We start from the raw sequence: 17953 nt of genomic DNA on the forward strand, positions 1-17953 counted from the left end.
CTTCCCCTGAGAGCTTATCTGTCTTCCCTAAAAGAAATGGCAACTTCCCACACAAGCTGGTTTGGAAAGAAAGCCTGTCTTCAAGAGTCTTCCTTGATACAGAAGCATTCCCACAGGGCTTTGTGGGAGGGAAACAGATGTTCCCAGAGGCTCTGGCTCTCCTCATGTGCAGTCCATAAGGACTGTCACAGCTGCCTGAGCCCACGTCCCCAGCCCACCAGGAGGTGAGGCCTGGTCCCCAAGGGGTAGACTCTTGTCTGAGTGTCACTGCCTGTCCACAGAAGGACAGCAAGCTCACCCGTTCTTTCTCAGGCAAACCACAGACAGCAGCTCACCCAGCACTTTGTGAGCAGAAGGGTTGCTGGGACATGCCAGCCCCTGGTTCAAGCTGGAGTAAGTGACTGAGGTGTAGGGATAAGGACAATCACTTTCAGGAAAGGAAAGTCCTCACCTCTTCACCGTCTATGAATTCCTATGTGGAGGTAATCCTCTGGAGGACTCCATTGCGCTATAAAAATATAGCTGCCCCTCTCCCGTTATCTAACAGTAAGGAAACGTTGACCAGCTTGTTAACCCTGTCATTAAAGAAAAGACAACGTGGTCCTTAGGTTTTTTTCACCTTTGTGTTTATGTATCAAGTGATGGTTTGGATGCAGAACTTGGAGCTTAAAAGAGGCAGACACTACCAGGGGAGGGACCTTGGTGTGGCCAGTCACCTATGAGAGAGCTGGACTCACACTCAGACAGAGGAGTCCTGGAACAGCTGGCCCCTGTGAAACTGGGCATCCATGGAAAGGGCTCATTCACTCACATTTGGTGGCAGCCATTTTGCAAATGTTTGCCACATGCTCTAAGGACCCTTGAACTTCAAGGCCCACGGTCAAGGAGAGTCAGTAGGTACCCAGCTTTCTTGGGAAATTCAGACTTTCAGCTGGACAAGGGGGTATCCACATTTCCTGGAGTCCGCTAAGTGTGGAGGAGGGGAGAGGCCCCAGGCCATCAGCCAGCCTCTGGGGCCTGGCCTGCATCAGCGCCCTCAGCCTCCACCTGATTGCCCTTGCCTAGCTTCTTAAAGCTCTCCAGAAAGGCCTTCCAGGTCTCCGACACGCTCTTCTCCAGCAGCCAGCCCTCACTCTCACACTCAGGGTCCTCAGGGTCAGACACGCTTTCCAGTGCTGTGTGCAGGTATCGGAGTCCAGCGGTGATGCTCACCTGGTGGGGAGAGCAGAGACGTAGAGCAGACATGGAGCATTGCCAGGAACTGGGCTGTTAGGAAAATGCAATGCACATCTCCCCAGATGTGGGGCTTAAACTGATGGTTGATGGTGGCTCTGCAAGCCTGGGTTGGTAAAGGCCTGACCCATCCCACCTGGCCTCCCTCTCCAACCCCCCCAACCCCCCCACCCCTGCAGCTGTTTAGAACATGTAACATTCTTTGCCCAGGTCATCATGGCTCTGTTAATCCAAAGCCAACCCTGAGTGAGTGCCCTGCCCCCACCGCCCCCACTGTCCTCTACTGCCCGCCCCTCTCCCCCACCCCCACCGCCCCCACTGCCCCACACTGCTTCTTCCTGCCTCCCACCTAGCTGGGCACACCAGCCCTTTTCTCCATGCCCTCCGATGCTTTCAGGGTGTGTTTCTTGGCCCATAAGAATGTTAGCAGCTTCACTGAATAAGGGTCACAAAGTCACCTCTTGGCCTGGCAAGATGGCTTGACAGGGAGAGATTTGCTGCCAAGAATCAACCTGAGCTTGATTCCCCAAAGGGAAGGGAAGATGACTGACAGCCACAGACTGGCCTCTGACTTCCACAAGTGTGCCATGACACACTCACGCACACGCGCACGCACACACACACACACACACACACACGCACGCACGCACGCACCACACACAAAACAAAACAAATATAATTTTTGAAAAAGTCACTCCCAGGTCAGGCTCAGTGGTTCATGCCCTTAACCAGCATTTGGGAGGCAGAAGCAGGAGGATCTCTGTGAGTTCACAGCCAGCCTGGTCTACCAAAGAGCTCCAGAACAGCCAGGACCTTGGAGAGATCCTGTCTCAAAAAAGCAAACAAGCAAAAGAAGTGATTTCTGGGGCTGGAAGATGGATGACCCAACAGTCAGGAGCACTTGCTCTTGCAGGGGACCCAGGTTCAGTTCCCAGCACCCACAGGGTGCCTCACAACCATCTGTACCTCCAGTTCCAGGGGATCCAGGTCCCTCTTCTGACCTCCACTGGCACTAGGCATGCACACGATGCACATACATGCATGCAGACAGAACACACATGTAAGATAAATCTGAAAAAATGAAAAGCCATCTCCTCATCTACAGTCCCTGTGGCATGGGGTAATGTCCTATCCTCTTACTCAGGTGGTGACAAATGAATTTCCGCACTTGCATCCACTGTGGCAGACTCTGGTGTCTAAAGTGCCTAGACTGGCATCCCAGCCTGTACTTATGTGCCTGCGAAGCTAGGAGACAATGGCTTCCAGCTTTCAGAGGAGTTGGCAGCTGCCTCCTACAGATTGCGTGGGACCCTATGTGTGTCAGCTGGCTGGTGACTGGTAGGTACCATTTTTCTTTCCTTTTGTACTCCATTCACTACTCAATCTATGCAGATTCAAGTTCCCTGTGCAGCTCCAGGCTGCTCCCCAGGAGGAAGACTGTCCCCCCACCCCCACACATCAGGTTCATCCAGGACCCCAGCCCCAGAGCACACAGGGTGTTGGTGGCACCTCCCCAAACATCTGCAATGGGCGCACTGAGGAGAATGTGAGTGTAGGAGTATCTGTGATAGTGACTGGCCAATCTTAGGTGCTGGTGTCTGTTGGAAGCTTCCCAGCATGCTTTTACAATGGAAACAGTGACCTGCTCCTGAAGGAGCCCTGCTGCACGTGGACTCTGCATGTGCCCTTTGTTCCTATGTTTGATCATCTCCTGACTGCACCCTGATGCACAAGAGGTCGAGGCCAAGGTCACAGGGCTGCCAGCAGCTCCAGCAGCCCAGTGTCTACAGCAGCTCTGCTCACTGGGAGTTGGGGTGTTCAGACTCCCTGTTCTGGTCCCTGTGAGCTGGGGTTCAGCAACAGTGATCTGGGAGGAGTCCAGGTGCTCCACTAGAGTTGTTTTAGTTAGACGGTGGTGACCATCAACCGGTGGTAAGCTCTCCCCTCATGCCGCTCATTCCCAAGACTTCCTCAGGGTATCATCAGCAAGTAAATGGCCAGGAGGTGCCACATGTGCATCGACATCAAAAGCCTTTGCGTGTGGTCCAGCCACGAGGTCATTTCCCATTGTGGCTGAGAAGATCTATGTAGATACTCCCTGTCCACATCTATGGACTACAAAAGAGATTCAAGGAACCTTCTCTGATAGAGAGAAACTGCCTCAGCTAGTGTTTCTGTCTTGATATATTTTGATTTCGGAGCCTGGGTTTCTTGCTGCAAGAATTGCTCCAAGCAGGTGTCTCAAGTCACCCCGAGTAGCTTGTGGCCCATTCAGCACCTAGAACAGCTCCCAACACTAGCTGTTTGAGAATTCCCTTCCAGGGAGGAACTGGACCAGAGGACCGGGGTGGGATAGGGTGCTGAGTTCCAAGCTCCAGAGCTTCAGATAGAGGAGCTAAGCCTAGCAGATGACATGAGGTAGACCTACTGGTGGTTAGCCGAGTGTTAACACTGACTGATACGACTGACTGAAGGTCCCAACAGTCACTCCCCAGCTGTCCCCAGAAGTAATGCTGCTGTCCCCCTGTAACAGCTGATATGACCATCCAAGGCCTTAGAAACAGAAAGTGGAAGCAGGAGAGGAACCCCCAAGTTGGGCTAAGTGAAAAGCTAAACATAAAAGGTTGCATAGTGCAAAGGTCCACGTATACTAAGTGTTCAGAGTAGGTAAATCCACGGACAGAGTGCAGATGGATAGCTGCTGTGGACTGGGGGAGCTGGGAGTTTTCTTGGGGGCCTAGGAACTAGATTTTAGAACTAGATTGAGGTAGTGGATAGGTGCTACTGTGAATACACTAAATGGCTTGATTTTTGCAGGGTGTATTAGTGCACACCTTTAATCCCAGCACTCAGGAGTCAGGGGCAGGCAGATCTCTGTGAGTTTGAGGCCAGCCTGATCTACATAGAGGGTTCCAGGACAGCCAGGGCTACACATAGAAACATCTTATCTCAAAAAGAAAGTAAAGAAGAAGAAAAAAACATTATTTTATGTTGATTTTTTTACCTAAATATTTTTTGTAAGCCATGATGCCAGGGCTGGTGGCATACACTATGGACTTTCAGGGGAGGCTGAGGCAGGAGATAGTCAATTCAGGGCCAGCATGGGCAACATACTGAGACTCTGTCCCAGCGATAAAGAGAAGTCAGGCACAGCAATAGACACATGTTGCCTCCTGCTTGGCAGACAGTACCAGGAGGACGAGGAATTCAGGCTAGCCTTGGCTATGTATAAAGTTCAAGGCCAACCTGAATGACTGCAGGTTTGCTCCCAGGTCATCAGGCAGGCCCCCTCTCCCTGTCCTCTGTGGACCTACCTCAAAGAGCCAGACTAGGAGAGTGACCACACCCATGGAGTTCATGAGGCTGCTGTAGTAATTCAGCAGGGCAGCCCTGCAGCCCCTCAGCCACAGGTTCAGCTCCTCAGTCTGGTGGTCGTAGCTGTAGTGTGCTGAGTTGTTGGTGAGCTGGTATTGGATGCAGGGCCGTGGCGAGCTGGGGTTGCAGCAGCTGAAAGGGACCCCATCCACCAGGTACCGCCCATCCACATTGCTCTTGATCCGGCTGGAAGAGAAAGAGTCTGGTTCAGGTTTCTGGGACATCTCACTGCATTTTCTTTCACACACTGCCCATGAACACCCACCACGTGCTAGCAGAGAGCAAAGTGAACAGAGAACCCAGAAATTCACCCAACCACCCTATGTTGCCAGGCAGGCCCCCAGCTTGCAGGGACTTCTTGGAACCACACCCAGGCCAGTAGGAATTAAGGACCTGGGATGAAGGTAGCTGCTGCTGATGATAGAATGTGGCCCCTCACCCCTTCACCAACCATCTCTCCCCATCACAGGTTACTCAGGACCAAGGCCCTTTCTAGAAAGATGTTTCTGGAAGGCCTACTCTGGCCCAGGGCCTGTGCAAGGGTAGGACATGGAGGCTGGGGATGGGCACAGACCTCAGCTCCGTAAAGTCACAGCAGGGGAGCCGCCCTACTCGTTATGAAAGACAAGGCTATGTCCTTGGCTCCCTAAACCACGCGAGACCAGGCTCGCAGCGACTCTGCATATCTGTTTAGTTTGTTTCTTTAGGGTACACTGTGCCTTGGAATCTTTTTTTTTTTTTTTTTTGTTTGTTGGTTTTTCAAAACAGGATTTCTTTGTGTAGCTTTCCTGAGCTCACTTGGTAGCCCAGGCTGGCCTCGAACTCACAGAGATCCACCAGGCTCTGCCTCCCGAGTGCTGGGATTAAAGGCGTGCGCCACCACCTGGCATGCCTTGGAATCTTTCCAGTGAAAAAGCCTCCCCAACCCCACAGACTGTACTGGCTACCTGACCAGGTGACAAAATCCTTCCAACAGCACACCTAACACAGCACTCAGGAGGTGGATCTCTGTGAATTCAAGGCCAGCCTGGTCTACAAAGTGAGTTCCAGAACAGCCAGAGCTACACAGAGAAACTCTGTCTCAAAAAAGCACCACCACCACCAAAAAAAAAAAAAATGTGTGGACTTGGGAGGTGCAGGCAAGAGGTCGTCCTCAGCTACACCGTGCGTTCAAGGCCAGCTCAGATTACACAAGACCCTGTCTCCAAAGACAAGTACATAAATGAAAGCTAAAGAGACAGCTCAAATTGGGGACGTGCTTGACCATGCAGGTGGAAGGATCTGAATTCCATCTGCTGACACGGTGGCTTGGGCTTTAGGGAACCAGACAGATGCATTCCTGGAAGTCACTGGCTAGCCAGTGTAGCCTGCTTGGCCGGCACCTGAGGAGACCTAAGGTCATCCTCAGCCCTCCACACACCCATGCATCCTTGTGTACACATACACATGTGCCCATGCACCCTCATACACATGAATAAAATAAATCAAGCCTGCCTTAGCACCATCATTGGTAAGAGCCCATGTGCAGGCTGGCAAGATGGTTCAGTGGGTAAAGGGGCTTGCCACACTTGATGGCCTGAGTCTCATCACTAGGACTTCACAGCAGGAGGAGAAAACCCACTTCCACACTTTTCTTCTGACCTCCACAAGCAAGCTGCAGAATATGCACACCTCTACACACACACACACACTTCAATGATAATAATAAATAATTGTTTTTAAATACTGAAAAATCCACATGGTAGCCTTACCTACTAGCCTTAGAAGGCTTTCCACATCCACCAATGGAGAGTATCCTGGATTTTTGTTTGTTTGTTTATTGTTTCAGTGAGCTACATCTCTGGCAGCCTGATGTGGGAAGGGACCACACAGTCCATAGATTTGTTCGTGTGGCATACAGACTTCAATCTACAGAAGAAGTGCCGTGTGTCTGTTCGTGAGCCTCACATCATCATTCTCACCTGAGAGGCTATCACAGGTCCAGCCAGGCCTGGGAGACACAACCTGCATCTCCCAGCCACATCCATCCTCACACCACACCCACACATACACCACACCACACCACACCCACACATACACCCATACCACACCCACACATACACCACACCACACCACACCCACATATACACCCATACCACACCCACACATACACCCATACCACAACCACACATACACCACACCACACCACACCCACACATACACCCATACCACACCCACACATACACCACACCCACACATACAACATACCACACCCACACATACACCACACCACACCACACCCACACATACACCACACACACCTACACATACACCCATACCACACCCACACATACACCACACCACACCACACCCACACATACACCACACCACACCACACCCACACATACACCCATACCACACCCACACATACACCACACCACACCACACCCACACATACACCCATACCACACCCACACATACACCCATACCACAACCACACATACACCACACCACACCACACCCACACATACACCCATACCACACCCACACATACACCACACCCACACATACAACATACCACACCCACACATACACCACACCACACCACACCCACACATACACCACACACACCCACACATACACCCATACCACACCCACACATACACCCATACCACACCCACACCCACATATACAACATACCACATCCACACCCACACATACACCACACCCACATATACACCCACACCACACCCACACCCACACATACAACAAACCACATCCACACATACACCCACACTCACACCAGTCCAAGCTTTGATCTCTGTAGACCTAGTAGATAAAAGATCGTACCTTGTGTTTGAGTTTTCTTTGTTTTAAGGGAATTCATCAGTGTCTTACTTGAGAGGATATGGTTCTCTTACATTTATTATTGTGTGCACACACATGTATGATGGCCTTACCAGGCAGTGGCCAATAAGAGTCATTCTGAGTACCCAAGAAGCCTTCATCAGGTTATGACATGAAGGGACCAGAGGACATCACAGGGATACTTGTGAGTTAGCGACTGTAGTGCTTGGCCTTTGTGGGTAGCTGCAGGGCAGGATCCTCTCCTGAGGCAGGCATATGCAAGCTCACTGCCCTGAGGAGGCAAGGGCTGCATAACCCTGGGCTGCCACTGGAGCCATCTTCCTGATGGCGCCTTTGTGCACGGACAGCATGAGCTTCTGCCGAGACCCTGGAGCTTGGCACTGGGTCAGTGCTGGTGGGGGTGCCCTGGGGGGGGAGGGCAGGAAGACAGGTTGGAGGGGTGTTGGCAGGGCCTTCAGGTGTCCCTGAGCTGGGGTGGAGCCTGCCTCAAGTACACCGCAAGGATGTCAGAAATGAGGGTCTGACCAGAAGTCCTAAGGCTAAGGCAGCAGAGGCCCCCATCTCTCCACCCCTTCCCTCCTGGACACCAGTGGCCCTGGGCAGACTGAGCAGAACTGAGCCTCTGACCCTCACTGGCTTTACCCAAAGCTGAGGGCGCCCACACTCAGGTGCTGTTGGTCCTGCTTCTGACTCACGGGTGTCCCCTGAGCCCTCTCCCTGGCACACACGTGCTCTGAAGCCATTTCTAGTACCACCAGGGACAGTGTGGGTACGGCAGAGAACAGATCGTGGTACCACTTGTTATCTGTGAGGCTGGGCCTTCCTGGGCCTGTGTGAGGTGACTGGAACCCTCACAGGTCATACAAGTAACAGAGTGTTCCCTCAGCCTCCAGAAGACGTTGGCTTCACTGTCAGGGGCCACCATGAGAAGCAAGATGTAAAGGTACTGGTAAGCCATGAGCCCCACCTGTGGCAAAGTATAGATTTATAGAAATGGGTTAATTTAACATGTCAGTAATAAGCCTGAGCTAATGACCGAGCAGTTATACATAATAATTAAAAAAAAAAAAAGATGTGGGTTGGGGATTTAGCTCAGTGGTAGAGGTTTGATCCCCAGCTCAAAAAATAAAAATAAAAAATAAAAAACAAACAAACAAACTTAAAAAAAAAAAAAAAAAGATGTTGGCTTCTCTCAACCCAAGGCCTTTGAAGAGGACCTTGAAAACCACCAGATTGTTCTAGAGAGGAAGAAGTGGGACTCTGGGCAGGGCAGTGTCTCAGTCTAAAACCACACAGGTAACTGAAGATAACCCACAACAGTTACCCACTGACTTCCCATTGCCTTGGAATCCACCCACTTCTCAGGAGCAGAGGCCGCTATCCTAGGCTGGCCTTGAACTCCTCATGGAGCTGAGGATGACCTTGAGCTTCTGATCCGCCAGTGTGCTAAGACTTCAGGCATACACCACCACACCCAGTTTATATGGAGCCAGGGACGCAACCCAAGGCTTCTACCATGCTAGGTGCGCATCCTACATCTGAGTTCCCTCCCAGCCCCACTTCTGCAGGCCTGTGACCTGGGGAGACTTAAATATGAGAGAAAATGTGATCCTCTACTCACTTGGTGCCTAGCACCATCAGCCACCCCACAGCACCCCAGATGTCCCCAAGCTGAACTAAAGCCTGCACACCTGCCTCATACATGCTACAAGTGAGTCTGAAGACAGAGTCAGGTCGGCATCATAGGGTCAGGGCCATCAGAGGCTCCTGAGTGTCCTCACCTCTCCACTGCACTTTCCTAAACTTGGGTGAGTGAGACACCCTACTGGTCTCCAAAGGATGTGTCCCTGTCCCTCACTGGGGCTCCTTGACAATATACCCCCATCCATCCTTATACAGCTCCTCACCATCTGAAGTGAGCTATGCCTGGCTGACTTAGGGAAGAAATCGGGGGGGGGGGGGGGGAGGGACTAAGCAGAGAAGAGGAAGGAAGTAGGGTAGAAGGAAAGGGAAGAATGTTGCTAAGCCCTTGCTGTATACCCCATGCCCTGAGCAGCCCCCAGGATCAACTCTCCACCATAGTTTCCTAGAGTCTCACTTTTTAGGGAGGTTACCAAAGCTCAGAGGTCAAGGCAATGGCCCCCATCCCTCACCTGTCCCTCTGCACACTGAGTAGAGTTAAGTCACAATGCTGCACCAGATGCCTGTAACCCTCTCCACTCACTTATCAATTCACCTGCCAAATTACACGTTTTCCAGAAGAGTCTGCAGAATGCCTTGACAAGGCTAGATGTAGCTTGGCTGTGAGGCGTAGCCTAGAACACAGGCTTTACCTTAAGATGTTACAAGACCCAGTGACCCACCCAAGCAGAGTACTTTTATAGCCTGGGAAATACTCTGCTATAAATAGCCAGCTCACCACCTAAGGAGCTCTGTGCCACCTGGCTATGTTTTAGGAGGCAAGTGGGGCCCTAATCTGTGGTTGGAAAGAGGGCAGGCCCTAAGCAAACAAGGTGGTACTCCTGATAGGGGCAGAGTTGTGTGCCCAGAGGGCCCAGGGAAGTCCCACCTTGAGCTTGGCCCCTTCTTCCCCTGTGCTAACCTGGGTTCCCCCTCCGGGACCCAACCCCCCAGTCTGATGGAAGAGGCAGGGCCCTAAAAGGATCAAAGAAGCCCTGTAGGGGCAGGTCTGTGTCCCTGAGAACTGGGGTCATTCGTGGACTTGGTGCCCCCATCTGTAAACCTCAGGTGGGGACAGCAGAGTATGTCCCTCTTCCTAGGCCCCCAGCTGAGGAGGGATGTGGAGGCACAGTTACACAGCCTGCAGGACAGCCTGCAGAAGTGAAGGTGGGGAGCCAGGGTCGGGGGTGGGGGCAGTTCTGGTTGAGGGAATCCCTCTTTCCTCCCTGGGGTACTGACGAAGAAGCACTAAGATTCAAGTTGTCCTCTGACCTCTACACACTGTGGCATGTGCACCCTCCACACCCCCACACAAAGTAAATGAATGCATGTTATTTTAAATTTCTTTTTAAAGCTTTTTGTGGATAGTCACGTGCCCTACCTCCCTTTCCAGGACAACCAGAGCTGTTACACAGAAGAATCCTGTCTCAAAAATGGAAAAAAAAAAAAAAAAAAAAAGAACAAGAAAAACAGAAAAGAAAATGTGAGCATTACTGGACTAAAATGAAGAAAATGTAAAGCCACCTGTCAATTATGGATGAGAATCTGTCTTGAATTTCTTCTTCTAATTTCTATGTTTTTTAATTATTTATTTGGTTTTTCGAGACAGGGTTTCTCTGTATAGTCCTGGCTGTCCTAAAACTCTCTCTGTAGACCAGGCTGGCCTTGAACTCAGAGAAATCCACCTGCCTCTGCCTCCCGAGTGCTGGGATTGAAGGTGTGCAGCACCATGGCCTGCTCTTTTTCTGTTTTCATGCCTCAGTATTGTCGATCATATTTTGTGTGTCCAACAGCGAAATTTTTCTCTAGGACAATGAATTAAGATAATTGAATCCCGCCAGGCATGGTGGTGCATGCCTTTAACCTCAGCACTCGGGAGGCAGAAACAAGAAGATCTCTGTGAGTCTACAAAGAGAGTTCCAGGACAGCCAGGACACAGAGAAACCCTGTCTTGAGAAAAAGAGAGAGAGAGAGAGAGAGAGAGAGAGAGAGAGAGAGAGAGAATTGCATTTGTATCCCAGCAAGTTTGTATGGTACACAGAGGTAAATTTTGTTTGTTTTTGTTGTTTTGGTTTTTCGAGACAGGGTTTCTCTGTGTAGCTTTGTGCCTGTCCTGGAACTCACTTGGTAGCCCAGGCTACCTCAGAGATTCTCCTGCCTCTGCCTCCTGAGTGCTGGGGTTACAGGCGTGCACCACCGCCACCACCGCCAGGCCACAGAGGTAAATTGTAATGGGGCAGAAGCACACCGCAGCACTTGTGTGTCAGGGACACTTGCTGGAGTGGATTCTCTTACCATGCAGCACCAAAGCCAAGTCATCAGGCTTGGCAGCAAGTGCTTTCACCCTCTGAGCTACCTTGCCAGCTCCACTGAAGTAGTTCTGATGGAGTCAAATGTGTGCTGGGAAGTTTGGGTCCGCTGGGCAACGGGAGTCGAGTGACCTGGGTCATAGGTCCACTCTCAGAGCAGAAGGAATTTGAAATGCCAGAGGAACTCTTCTATTACTCTTCAAAGCCTGAGTCTCTGGGGAAGACAAGAGTCTGACAAAGGCCTGGCGGGGCTGAAAGGGACAGCATCTGCCTCCTGTGGGAAAGGACAGAGAGAAGGAAGAAGGAAGGGGGAGGGAGGGAGGGAGGAAGCAAGGCGGCAGCCGGGCAAGCAGGCGTTGAGAAGGTGGGTCAGTGGGAAAGCACTCGCCAGCATGCCCAAGGCCCTGCGTTAGGATGGGCCTCATCCTAACAAAGTGGGCATGGAAAGGCTGCCGGGGGAGGGCTTCCTGCGATTCTACCGAGTGGGCACAGTAGTATACCATCTAATGGCTTAGTAAACTCACACATAGGTGCTGTCATTCTCCACCAGAGATGTTCTTTTTACAGTAGCTGGGGAGTAACTGAGGCTCACAACTGGTCAGCGTGCAGAGACTGCTCAGCCCTAAGCAGGTCGGGGCGGAATCACAGCCCTCCTTCCACAGCTCAGGCACCATCTGAGTGGGGATAGGGGAGTGGGTGCAGAATGCCCAAGCCTTGCAGATAAACAGTGCTTTCCAGACACAACAGGGCAGTTAAACATATGAAACAATAGCCAGATGTTGACAACATGCACAAAATTAAGCCAGAAAAAGTCCCAGCGTGGATGGGGGAGTGGTCAGAAATTCCTACTTCTGAGGAGCTATTAGCAATGGATGGCTGCTGGGGGAGGGAGTCAGTGTTCTTCAGGGATGTGGGCCCTGAGAGACTATCCATCCTCCAGTAGATGGCCAGACACCCATGTACACACTGATAGCCTTAACGAGAGAGAGAGAGAGAGAGAGAGAGAGAACATGAAATTGTGAGGAAATAATGGTGGGGATTGGGATCATAGGGGTAGGGTGGGGTAGATCTGCTCAAAACACATTACACACATGTGAAACATTCAGTAAATTTGAAAAGGAGAAAAAAGGAAAGGTTTCCATCGAGAGTCCACTTTAGAATTAGCCTCCCATACTCCCAAGAGTTCTGCGTGTCCCCTGGAGCACATCCTGCTGAGGTGGCTTATGTAAATCATGCCCTCCTATCCTGTCCTCACAGACCTGTCATCTAGAAAGGGCAGAGCTAGTCACAATCCTCTCCTTGGCTGGGGATTTGTGGCTGTAATCTCCTTCCACAGAGAAAATGACATCCCAAGCAGTGACCTTCACTGGGGCTTCCTTCCACCTGAGAAGCAAAGCCTCCCCTAAACTAAGATGTCAGTGGTCCAGGAACCTCTGGACTTCAAGCAATTCCTGCTGCTGGGTGCCTGCCAGTTCAGCACCTGGTGAGATTCGCCAGAGTTACTCAGAGGAAAAAGCAGCTGGGTGAGCCACCACCCTGGAATGTCAGCCAGGGCATGTGGAGCATGCCCCCACCCCACCCCAGAGAGCATCTATGGGGAAGAGAAGCCAGCTGAGGCCAAGGCTCCTTCCCACCAACACCTCCCCACCACAGGACTTCACTTTCACACAGGCCAGGAATACTTTGGAAATACTTAGTTGCGCTATGTCAGTAAAACAGCACTGTGGATAGATAGTATAGGTGCTCACCAGGCTGGCCTGGCAACCTGAGTGTGAATGCCAGGTCCATAGCAGAAAGGAAGACCCAACTCCCTAAGCTGTCCCTGCCCTCTGCACACTCACTGTGCACACTGCACACACACACACACACACACACACACACAGAGAGAGAGAGAGAGAGAGAGAGAGAGAGAGAGAGAGAGAGAAATGCCCTGGGCATGATGGCACATGCCTTTAATCCCAGCATTTGAAAGGCAGAAATAGAAGGATCTTTCTGAGTTCAAGACCAGCCTAATCTACATAAGGAGTTCCAGGTAGCCAAACTACATAGACTCTGATTAATAGGGGGTAAAAAAAAAGGAAGAGAGTGAAAGCCAGAACAAGCAGGCATTTAATGAGCTGTATGTCAGGCATAGGCAGACCAGAAGAACAGTCTATGATCACATACTCCAGTGTCTTCCCACAGGGGTGAGCAACCTGCCTGAGGTCACAGCCAGTTGAGAACAAAATACAGTCCAAAGCGGACTGCCCTTCCCTCCCTGAACATCCCAGGAGCTAGTTCTCCTTGAATTCTGCCATGTCCAAGGATGGACTCTTTGCCAACACCTTTGGCCTTTTCAAGTGTTGAAAGCTTTGAAAACCAAGATGCAAACCAGGAAATTTGATGGAACAAGGTAAGTGCTAGGAAACATCTGAGTCTAAGTGGGCTCTGAAGACCCCATTCTTACTGCATGAAGTGTCCTACACCATGGCTCTCCTCCCGATAACTCCAATCCAACTAAGCATCCTTATTTCACTACACACCTGTCCCTGCCTCAGCCAGATGTGAGACTGAACCAGATGAAGTTGCCATTGTTGAGGGCCAGAGGGCCCAGGCCGCTGGCAATTTCACATGGTCCAGCCTAACACGCCCACACTCCCAACTGATTCTATCCCCAACAGAGGGGGAAACGCGCTGGGCAGGCTGGGAGAAGTCAAACACCTGGGTCTCCCTCCCTGGCGCGGTGGCTACTCACTCTTTGACCTCCTTGGAGGAAAAGTCCAGGTAGCGATTACTGATCCACTGGATCTCGAACCAGTCCCGGAAGCCGTTGTTGCCACAGCACTTGAACTCGATTTGAAGCATGTCGATGGTCTTTTTCATGAAGCATCTGCCTGGGGTGTCCGTGTCCCGATAGTACTTCATCCCATTCTTGAGCCCGTAAGCCAGGGTGCTCTCCAGGGAGCCGCGCAGCAGAAAGCAACAGAGAGCCACGAGGAAGAGGAGGACGTTGAAGAGGACACAGACAGCCAGGTACGGCTTCAGCCAGGGCTTCCACTTGGCATACTTGGCAGGGTCCAGGGCGTCATAGCAGATCTTGCCAGCCAGCGAGTTGAAGACACAGGACAGCACCCCCACCCCTATCAGGGAGTTGGGTACAAAGTGGCTTTCAGAATTATTCATCACTTCGCTCCTCTTGCGGAGTTCAATCTTCAGGAACAGCCCCAGGCTGAAGAGGATAATGCCGGCCAACACGGACAGCCAGTTCATAAGCCAGAGCCCCTGGGCCAGCTTGACCCGCTTCTTCTGGTCAAAGTTGACTTTGAGCAGCGCCATGCTTACCGAGTGGGGTCCAGGCAGCCTCCCACAGTTCCGCTTCCACTCCTAACCCGAATGAGGTCAGGGGCTAGACCACTCAGGGCCTTAGGAAGAGCACCATGGGCCCAAGCTGCAGGGAGTTGCCCATCTTGGGGCCTCCCTAGCCTAGGATCCCCATTAACTCAGTAATGGTAGCGGGAGCCGGTCTAGGCCAGTCTCTGCAGCGTCCTTCCCAGGCAAGGAGGGACAGCCCGAACACTGCGGATTAAGAGTGGGATCCACAGCGCAGTTGTTAATCTCTTTAGCCAGGGTCATCCCATTAGAGAAAGCCATGCCAATTCAAAACACGGCTGGGAGGAGCCTCCACGTGTGTACTTGCTGGACCCAGCTCCGCTCAGAAGCCCAGAACCAGAACGACTGAAGCTGGCTAGAGCAGACTGGGCAGTTCCTGTGAGCCATGGTGAGGTCGCCGGGTCTGGGAACAGAGGTGTAACATTTGGGGCTAGAGTGGTTAAGAACACTGCTCTTGCAGAGAACTCAGGTTCGATTTCCAGCATCCATGGCTCACAACCATCTGTAACTCCAGTTCCTGCATCTGGCTTCTGTGAGCCAGGCACATAATCGGTACACAGACATACATCAGGCAAAACACCAATTCACCTGTGTTAAGATCTCAAAGAAGTAATCCCAGATGCCATCCTCATCTTGATGGTTGGGTGGGGTTTTGTTTGTTTGTTTGTTGTTGTTGTTGTTGTTGTTTTGTTTTGTTTTGTTTTTGTTTTTTATTTTGTTCTTATTTTAGACAGAGTTTCACTATGTAGCCCTGGCTGGCCTGGAACTCACTGTGTAGACCAGGCTACCCCCAAACACAGAGATCCGATTGTCTCTACCTCTTGAGTGCTGGAATTAAAGACATACAATGCCACAAGTAGCTACGTGTAGCAAGTTCAAGACCAGTGTGGGCTACATGAGGTTCAAATGTAGCTCAAACAAGTAAATAACCAACCTAAACAACAATTACATTAAACATCTGTCACAACCGTCACAAAGATAGAAATGGGAAGTTTAAGTCCAGGGATGGTGGCCCACACCTTTAATCCCAGCACTGGACAGGCAGAGGTGGGTGGATCTATGAGTTTGAGGCCAGCCTGGTCTACAGAGTGAGTTCCAGGACAGCCAGGGCTACACAGAGAAACCCTGTCTGGGGAAGGAAGGAAGGAAGGAAAGAAGGAAGGAAGGAAGGAAGGAAGGAAGGAAGGAAGGAAGGAAGGAAGGAAGGAAGGAAGGAAGAAATGGGAAGTTTATGGCCTTAGTGAGTCTGTAAGGTTTTGTTGCTTTTTGTTACTGTTTTGGGGTTTGCTTTTTGGTCTTTTGTTTCTCATTGTGAAGAATATAGCCATCATATTACTATGTAGCCCAGGCTGGCCTCAAAATTGAAGAAATCTTCTAGTCTCAGGACCACCAAGTCAGCTTATTCTTTCTTTCTTTTTTTTTTCTTTCTTTCTTTTGAGATAGGAATTTTATAGGTATGCACCACCACCCAGCTACTTATTGTTATTTCTGATTAGTAGATATTTTAAGAGAAGTTTTAGATTTATAAAAGTTTGAACAGAAAATATAAAGTTAGGCTGCCTGTGGTGGTACATGGCTTTAATCTGTTGCACAGAGAAGCCCTGCCTCGAAAAACCACAAAAAGAAGGGGGCAGAGGAAGGAGGGAAGTAAAGAAGGAGGAAGAAGGGAGAGAGAAAGACACACACAGAGAGAGAGAGAGAGAGAGAGAGAGAGAGAGAGAGAGAGAGAGAGAGAGAAAATACAATTACTATGTTACTATCCCAACCAGTAATATCTTGGTTGTGTTATATTTTTATATTGTTTTGTTTGAGACAAGACTTTGCCATGTATCCCAGGCTAGCCTTGAATTATCCCCCTTTCTGCCTCATCTGCTGTATACATTCATTCATTCATTTATTTCTGTTTTTTCCCATTTCTTTCTTCCTTCCTTCCTTTCTTTTTTTTCCAGACAGGATTTCTTTGTGTAGCCCTGGATGTCCTGAAACTCTATAGACCAAATTGGCCTCAAACTCAGAGATCTGCCTGCCTCTGCCTCCTGAGTGCTGGGATTAAATGAGTATACATTTTTTAAAAGATTTTCTTTTTAATTACATGTGTATGTGGGTGTGGGGAAATGTGCACATGGGTGCAGGTACCCACAGAGGCCAGAAGAGGGCATCTAATCCTCTGGGGCTGAAGTTCCAGGCACTTGTGAGCTGCCTGATGCAGGCACTGGGAACCAAACTCCAGAGCGGCGAGGGTGATGAGGGCCCCAATTTTCACCTTGTTTGTTTGTTTGTTTTTGGCTTTTTAAGTCAGGGTCTCTCTAGGTAGTGCAGGCTGTCCTGGAACATACTGCCTCCTGAGTTCTGGGATTAAAGTCAGATGCCACCATGCCCAGCAATTTTCATCAGTCTTGGGAGTGTAGAATGCTAGCACATTGCTATTTTAATTTGCAATTTTAATTTTTTTGTTGGGTTTTTTTTGTTTGTTTGTTTGTTTGTTGTTTTTTGTTTTTCGAAACAGGGTTTCTCTGTAGCTTTGGAGTCTGTCCTGGACTAGCTCTGTAGACCAGGCTGGCCTCGAACTCACAAAGATCCGCCTGGCTCTGCCTCCCAAGTGCTGGGATTACAGGCGTGCGCCGCCGCCGCCGCCGCCGCCGTCACCACCACCACCCAGTGCAATTTTAATTCTTAATTTGCAATTGCCTCATATTTATACTGAGGATCATGTGTGTGCATGTGTGCAGGTACATACATATGCCAGTGCTTTGGTGTGTGGAGGGTAGAGGCTTTGGTTTCTTTCTCTGCCTGTCTCTACCTTGTTGTGTTGAGACAGAGTCTCTCACTGAACCTGGAGCTGAACCTGGCTAAACTGGCTGGCCAGGGAACCCAGATCATACATCACTCCCAGAACAAGGAACCCAGTTCACACACCACTCACTCCTAGATCAGGGAACCCAGATCACACACCACTCCCCTAGAGCAGGGAACCCAGATTATACACCACTCACTCCTAGAGCAGGAAACCTGATCACACACCACTCCCAGAGCAGGGGTACAGGAGTGAGCCTCCATGCCAGCCTTTCACTTGGGTGATAGGAACACAGCAAGCTCCTTATCTATTCATCCATCTCCACATCTCCTGAGCATCTTTTTGG

General features: G+C 50.5%; 1 protein-coding gene across 1 annotated transcript; it reads right to left on the reverse strand.

Annotated features, from left to right (window-relative positions):
• Positions 1 to 306: 306 nt before the first annotated feature.
• Positions 307 to 14932, reverse strand: Prph2 (peripherin 2). Its single transcript, XM_036167955.1, has 3 exons — positions 14179 to 14932; positions 4548 to 4794; positions 307 to 1212 (listed from the first exon to the last, which is right to left on the reverse strand). Exons 1-3 carry the CDS (start codon positions 14757 to 14759, stop codon positions 1000 to 1002), a joined length of 1041 nt encoding a protein of 346 aa, XP_036023848.1. The 5' UTR covers positions 14760 to 14932; the 3' UTR covers positions 307 to 999.
• Between the last annotated feature and the right edge of the window lie 3021 nt (positions 14933 to 17953).

This window comes from Onychomys torridus, chromosome 18 (assembly GCF_903995425.1).
Source record: "Onychomys torridus chromosome 18, mOncTor1.1, whole genome shotgun sequence".
Taxonomy (NCBI): Eukaryota; Metazoa; Chordata; class Mammalia; order Rodentia; family Cricetidae; genus Onychomys; species Onychomys torridus.